General features: G+C 35.1%; 1 protein-coding gene and 1 long non-coding RNA gene across 3 annotated transcripts; both read right to left on the bottom strand.

Moving 5' to 3' along the window:
* Positions 1 to 3,198: 3,198 nt before the first annotated feature.
* LOC109588306 (rab9 effector protein with kelch motifs-like) lies at positions 3,199 to 4,038 on the bottom strand. Its single transcript, XM_020004478.1, has 3 exons — positions 4,009 to 4,038; positions 3,614 to 3,908; positions 3,199 to 3,565 (listed from the first exon to the last, which is right to left on the bottom strand). Exons 1-3 carry the CDS (start codon positions 4,016 to 4,018, stop codon positions 3,199 to 3,201), a joined length of 672 nt encoding a protein of 223 aa, XP_019860037.1. The 5' UTR covers positions 4,019 to 4,038.
* Positions 4,039 to 4,351: 313 nt separating this feature from the next.
* On the bottom strand, positions 4,352 to 7,778 carry LOC109588308 (uncharacterized). 2 transcript variants are annotated; one of them, XR_002188067.1, is made up of 7 exons: positions 7,653 to 7,778; positions 7,329 to 7,397; positions 6,566 to 7,148; positions 6,198 to 6,255; positions 5,304 to 5,469; positions 5,153 to 5,233; positions 4,352 to 4,578 (listed from the first exon to the last, which is right to left on the bottom strand). It is a non-coding gene; the product is annotated as an uncharacterized LOC109588308 (long non-coding RNA). The 2 variants fall into 2 exon arrangements; XR_002188068.1 differs by lacking the exon at positions 6,198 to 6,255.
* Positions 7,779 to 7,868: the final 90 nt, after the last annotated feature.

The following is a 7,868-nucleotide window of genomic DNA, read 5'->3' as shown; positions in this document are numbered from 1 at the left end:
CATAATGCGTTCCCAATACAAGATGCATGGAGTGTGTCGGTTTCTTGGAGATGCAGGAAATATCAAGAGGCTTAAAACTAGCTCCAGTCGAAACTGCAGACTGGAAGAATGCTAACTGAGTTGACTTGGAGTGGCATGGGAAGTATTGTCCATCGATCCTGTACATCAGATCAAACCTCTCATTGAAAGGCTTAGATAGATCCAGTGTTATTATATTGAGAGAAGCTGCTCTAGTGAATAAAGGCAGTAACTCCTGGTATGCTGGCTGACCACCGGAATCAATAACGTACAGCCAATGATCGCTTTTACGAATCCCTTTCGGTTCAGTTGCTAAAATTTCCTGGACAACTGCTTCAGTATGATACTCTTTGTCTTCTTTGATAACTTTTGTCTGTAATGAAACTACTTGATCAGGCTTCTTCTGTGTAGTAGGAGATGGATCTGGTCGCATTTCTGTTGCTGGTTCAGTATTATCTAGCAAAGTGAAGACTACAGGCAGGGGAGGCTCTTTTGTTTTCTTTTCCTGTGAAGCTGATTCCAAATCTGCTGCTAATCGGTCGAGTAGTTTGTCTCGAGTCACTCGATTCCAAATCGTTTTATCGCAAACGGCAACTCTGGTAGCCCTAACAGCAGGGCAGGCTATGGGTGTACTGGTGTCATTAGTGGGTGGGTCTTCATTTAGTAGGAGGAGCTGTGAACAGGTTTTACCAGCTCCAGGAGCACCAAGCATATTAACACGAGTAACAGTTAGATCAACACCCCCTTCCTCCATCCACTTCCCTACAGCATCTATATAATATAATGAAATAGTATAATTAATAAACATACATGTAGCAGGAACTATGTTGTGTATACACAAAGAGGTCTATTACATTATTAGATTAGTGTGTGTTACATTAGTGAATGTATTACCGTATAGCTAGAAATTTCTGTGGCCCAAAATTTCTGCGAATTGCCAAAAAATGGCTTTTGCGGATTTTATTTTTGCGAATTCACTTGATCACACTACTGATCAATGGCTGCTCTTCACTACTTACCAGAACTATAGTTGATGATGACACAAAGCATGATCAGGATATTAGGCAAGATAGGATTACTCTTTGACTCTGCTTAAAATTGTACTGGAACAGTGCCAAGAACACGCCATGTGCTTCACTATAATTACACTAAAAAGGCATGGCAAGCCACACCTTTTATTTACTTATTTTTGAGGATTTAATTTTTGCGAATTTTTTCAAATTTGCAAAATTCGCAAAAATTTTGGGCCACAGAAATTTCTAGCTATACGGTACCCAACCATTACTGATTGTGTGTATGCACTTCTGATTGCTGTACTACAATGGATTCTGTTATGATTGTGAAAAGGTTTTATCAAAACAATAAATTTAATGGTTAGGAATCTCATTAGCTGCTAATACATGAAATAGAAATATTTATTGGCTGGCAAGCATGAGCGTACCTCACATAAGTGAAACATGTGTTCGGTACATGTACAGTGTACATGTATGTGTTAATACCTTGCATTCTTCTCTTCTGATATTCATTAATGTCCAGTACTGACTGCACTACCAAATCACCAGTACTAGATGCTAATAATAATAATAATAGTAACAATAATATTGTCATATAGTCAATTAAAAGTGGGTGTGGCTAAAAGTTGCCCCACCCACAAAGACACACTTTCAAAATTAAAATCTTGGTACATGTAGAATTCACACTTTTAATGCTATACAGTAAATTAATTTTAGTAGGCATGTACAATCGTACATAAAGCCCCACCGCTCACTCATTTTTTATTATAATATTATTATTAGATATTCAATACACATTGTATCTACTAATGCATACATTACATGTACTCACTGATTTCAATAAATCTTGTATCACTGAATGTTGAACTACCTCTCATTCCTCCAAACTCAATTATCCAGTGAGTGTTCTGTGTCTCATTCCAAACTGAGAGAGAATGACGCTGTCTATTAGTGACACTGTCTGGTATATTAACCTAGATTATTAAAATAATGATACTGTATAAGCGGGAAATTTTGGAGGGAATTAAATTTGGCATTTTGATAGCAATTTGCTAAAATAAAAATCCACCATTTTCAGCAATTATACGCATGCTCAACATGTGGCCACAAATTTGTCAAATTAAAATCTGCCAGTCACTTCCAAGTAGCAATTTACCAAATTTCACTCCCTCCAAAATTTCCAGCTGTACAGCAAAATAATATATCTGGTTAATAAAAATGATTTCTCTCTCCTCCTCCTTTCTTTACAATTATTAATTCTTATAATAATCAGTAATAATAACATGATATAAACCATAATTAAAGATGGCGGAATATGGAAAAGTGGTAAAGCCAAAACCGTACCAACCGTACCGCTTGCTACGGCCTTGCTATCATATGCACATGTCTATACTGACCAGTTGTACTGAATAAAATTGATTATTATTGAGGAGTGCATGACATTGATGTACAGACAGACAGATCAGAGTGGTCTCGTACTAGTAGGACTTACTCATGCTCACCACAATTATATTATAATACTTACCAGTTCTTTCCATTCCATTTTGTTTATATTTAACAACCAACAGTCATTAGTATACCTTCTGCCATATCCCCCCACCACTAGTAGGTGTGGTCCAGAGCTACAGTTGATCAATACACTGGAATGAACACGTCTCACCTCAGGCCATTGTACTGATCCTCCAGGATTAGAAAACTTTGTACATTTCTAAAATAATAAAATATTTAATTATCATATAACACACACAATAATAATTAATACACACATTATTATTCATGTAATTATAATACACTCACCACTGATGTAACAGTAAATTCAAATATATACACATCATTACTATATCTTCTATCACCAAAATATCCACCAAACATAATAGCAGTGGTATTAGTTATTGACATTAAAGTGAAGTGAGAAATATGTACTGGTCTGTCTCCAGTGACAGTTGGTGAAGTCCATTCACCTAAAAATAATAAAAATTATATGAACACAGTAACACACACACACACACACACTGCCCTTAAGTGGTTGCTGGGCTCAAATAGACATTCTCCATTGGTATGGATAAAGATATATCTACTGCCCTCCATTAAATGACACATTATGATAAAATGGTGGAACACAACTAGTCACGCACACTATGGCTACCTTTGCTCAAGTTAATCAAGTCTACCTTATATTGTATAGACTGTTTATGGCAGACACCAGACCTTTGACCTTGGCTTCGGGTGTGGGTCTGCTATCTGCCATTAATAACAGTCTAAATACACCAATTGAATTACTGAATATAAACTGACCAGATTTTAATCTGTACATATGTACTTCATTGCAACGTTGATAGTTAACATCTTGACTGTACTGGGCACCAGGTTGTGGTGGGGTATTATTAAAAGATAATCCACACCCTCCAATTACAGCAAGATAGTCCTCGCCATTCACTTTTATTGCTATCATGCCGGAGCCATCTTTCATCCAAGGACCACAATAGGATGTAGTAGGAGAGAGCTCCTTCCAATTGAAGGTATCAACATTAAAACTGTATAAAATATTATATAATATTTCTCAGTAACTATATTATGTTTACCTGTATAAACTATTATGATAACATTTATCATGACCACAATAGCCTCCAAAAAAGAATATTTCATTTCTAATGACAGCAGCAGCATAGAAACTGACACCAAGTGGAGGGTCACCAGTGGTAGGCTTTTGTACCCACTCACCAGTCGATACATGACAGACCTCCACTACAGAACACATTAATTTCTTCTTTTCATTATTGTGTACTCTAGGGAGACCAGGTTGGACCCCACCCCACATGTACAGGCAGTCTCCTACCTGTACTGTAGAGTGATGGTACCTCTCCACTGGTTGATAGACTATAGAAAACAAAAGGACACAGTAATATAGAGAATAGTTATAATAAGTAGAGGATACATTGGAGTTAAGTAAAGGAGAGAAAGAGAACAGGTCACTTACTTGATGACATCTCCTCCAGTAAACAGCCTCTACAGTATACACTATTAATAATAACTAGCTCAATAATAACATACATACCTCACCTGACATACCCACACACTGCACTCACTTAATGTAGCAATGTACATTGTAGCTTGTGTTATCATAAATAATTTCAACATCAGAAAAATAAAAAATAACAAGCAAATAAACAGTAACAATAAAAGAATGATGAACAAAAGAGAGAGACAGCATTAACGGCAGCATAATTATATAAACAATTATCACAAGTATAGTAGCTAATGGATTAGCTATGCTAATTTTAGCAATGCTATTATCACAAAAAATCAGCAACAATTCCATACAGTTCTAGGACATAGCATTAACTATTAACTATCAATATTATTATTCAAACACACTTGTGGGACAAAACAAACAAACCACCACAGAAAGTGGTGAACACATAATCAAATAGTCATATATAACACACAACAAAATAATCATCTGTCAAATTGTGAGTACATAGCAATCTGAGTCTGTGGTAAACCAACACTGAATCCTCTTTTAGCAGCCATCTTGGAACTACTGGAGCTATAGAGAGAGAGAGGGAGAAAGGACAGTATAAGGTTATTGTATAGTGAAGGGACAAAATATGGACCATTTTGTAATTTTATTACACATTGATGATATCAATATCACTAATAGTAAGGTACATGTACATGTGTACATCAGGGTGTCACAGGACTTTGGGTTTAGGTTGTAGTAGAGAATTTTAATAATACTGTTTCATGAACATGTCAACTTGTGATTAACGTGATGTGTGTGTGTGTGTGTGTGTGGGTAGTTACTATATAATTAATTCCGTACATATCTTATTTCCTAATAAGGACTACCATTAATAAGCTATTAATTAAAAACTACTCAATCATACATGTAAATCAATAGATTACACACAGATACACATTATTTGGTAGGAGCATAATGTATGAACTATGAATATGTATCAGAAAATGTAATACAAATTTGGGAGTCATTTCAGAGCCATTTTAAAAACTTAATTATTTAAAACAAATGCAAATTAGTAAATTTGAACAACAAAACACTTCACAAATGCTGACTAATTTACTATAATTATTATCATCTTATATTTATTAAATTCCCTTACCCCACTTTCTTCTTCATTTTATCTCTCACTACAAAAGGATTACCTTGAATAGCACCTTCACTATCAAGGGACACAACATTACTACAAACAAACAAAACATGTAAACAACAACAAAAATAAACAAAATAAAAATATCAACAAATATACTCACTCTCCAGTCCTTACAACAGATGTGCTCAGTAGTCTATCAAAGTTGGTTAGTTCGTACATTTTGTATTATCCATCAAAACTGTCTCTGTCAGTAGTGTCATTATTAATATGAGGTACTGCTGGAGGAGTGGGTTCTTCTTCAGGATCATCTTCAATATTAGCAATAACTAGAAAAATTAATATTTAATGATAAATATATTACATGTCATTAGCCCATATAGAAATTCCAAGCTTGTTACAATTAAGCTTGTTACAACCGGTTCACAACCTCACAAGATATTCATTATCATTTAAAAAGATTACATGTACACGTACATGCACATGCGTCATAAAATGTAAGAATAACTCTTTTAATTTTGACAAAATTTTGGAGCAACTTAAAAAATTCATAACAAAATCCAAACTTGATCAGAATCAGCTCAAACTTTCTACGCAAAATATGCATCAAAAATGTAATAAAAAAGAATTCTCTCCTTGAGATTTTTGGCAAAATTAAGAGACTTTGTCCAATTTTGGAGCAACTTATAAAAATTCGTAAAAGTTTAAACTTGATTGGATCTGATCAAACTTTCTACACAGTATAAGTACAATGTACATGTACATATGTACTGTATGTACATGTACATGTATGTATCAGGAAATGTATTACACTGAAGTCGAGTTCTCAATATGACGCATGCACGTCCGTCACGACCGGAAGTACTATAAAAACCAATGGGAGCATTTGTCAATGCGTCAGATTAGAAAACATTTATATTCTGACGCATTGACACATACTCCCATTGGTTCATATAGCACTTTCGGTCGTGACGCTAGCGCATGAAAATCAATGCGTCATATTGAGAACCCACCTTAAGTTAATGTACAAATGTGTGTGCGTGTGTGCGTGTCAAACCTTGTCCTTCATATTGTGGCTTGATGATACCAGTTCATCTTCCCACCATTTGGTAGGACTAAAAGTGAATATAAATACATCATACTCCAATTATTAAAAACAAACTATAATTTATTATTTTGGAAATTATGCTACACAAAATATTTCACTAGTTACATGTAAATGTACATGTAGGCCAGTACACACATGAATCATAATTATTGGTTGTTTTAGTAATAGAAATATAAAATCTACATGTAATTAATATTATAAAAGCTACTACAAATATAACCTGATCCATGGAACATACATGTACAATTGTACATGTACAGTTACTTTATGAAATTTAATACATGTATACACATATGTACATGTACTGCCCCACCCACCTCTTAAACAGTTTTGGTGATTGTAGTTCCCTAGCTGTCCTATGGTGTAGATAATAATCAGTTGATAGTTCCCATACATTGGCTTCTCCTTCTTTTGGTACAAAAACTCTAAGGAACACGTTAATATCCATCTGCTTGTCTGTGTCAAGTGGGTGTGGCCATAAATTAAAGCCATGCCTATTATGAGTCTTACCAGTGAATGCATTATCAGTATCATTATTATATTTCTATCATTATTGTACTCTTACTTTCTAAAACTTGTAATATATATATTATAATTTTATTTATTTATAAAAGATGCAAGCGTCATGCATTTTGATCTTGGTAGGCTAGCAGGTCTATAATTACATAATTTCATTTTATAAATGATAATAATATAATAGCTGCTTCTTTGCTTGACAGAGCACTCTTTCTTGTGACTACTTCTTGTCGTCCTATTGAATCATACAACATGAGAATAAGGTGGGTGAATTATATAAAATGCATGTCGCTACGTTTACGACTTACCTGTCTCGTTTTATCATCAACCATGGCTCATAGTCGTTCTGTAAGTGTATCTAAGAAAGCCTGACTCCTGAAGAAACTGTTAGAAAAGAGAAAAGTCGAGCAACGCTTGGAGCGTTGTTCATGATAACAAAAACAGTAGTGCCCAGACCCAACGGACCATGAACGGAACAACCACAATAAAAACGGAAATGGCGCTACCGTTTAATCGCCGTTCAACGTAAACGGAACGCGAAGTTTTTATTGTCTTCTACTGTACCTCAGAGTGCTTATGTATATGTCTCGTCCGTGATTCTTCATTGGAGCCACTTTACAATAAGTTTGTATCCTAAAAGAATAATAAATTAATAATGATCATGAATCAGTCTAGCATCTATAATAAGGACACCTTTATACATGTACATGTACAATGGCTATTGACGTCTGTCATAAATTTAGCCAATATTATCCATTATAGCACTAAACCACTATACCAAATAATGTACATGTACATGTACCAGCGTACCAATGTACAACAACAAGTACATGTACCAGCATACCAATGTACATGTACCAGTGTACCAGTGTACATGTACCAGCATACCTATGTACCAGTGTTGATCCCCATACTGTATAGCTTGACTATCCCCCAGGTCCTCATAGGCCTCCTCAAGCAGTCTCATGGTATCACAGTCAAAAGGAAGGTGTGGTTCATCCAGTAGTCCTAATAGATACATGATAACCGTAACCTATTAAATTAAGATAACTGAGAGAGGGAGAGAGAGAGAGAGAGAGAGAGAGAGAGAGAGAGAGAGAGAGA

Source organism: Amphimedon queenslandica, unplaced genomic scaffold (genome assembly GCF_000090795.2).
Source record: "Amphimedon queenslandica unplaced genomic scaffold, v1.1 AMPQUscaffold_12171, whole genome shotgun sequence".
NCBI classification, from domain to species: Eukaryota; Metazoa; Porifera; class Demospongiae; order Haplosclerida; family Niphatidae; genus Amphimedon; species Amphimedon queenslandica.
This window is presented reverse-complemented; position numbering and strand designations above follow the sequence as displayed.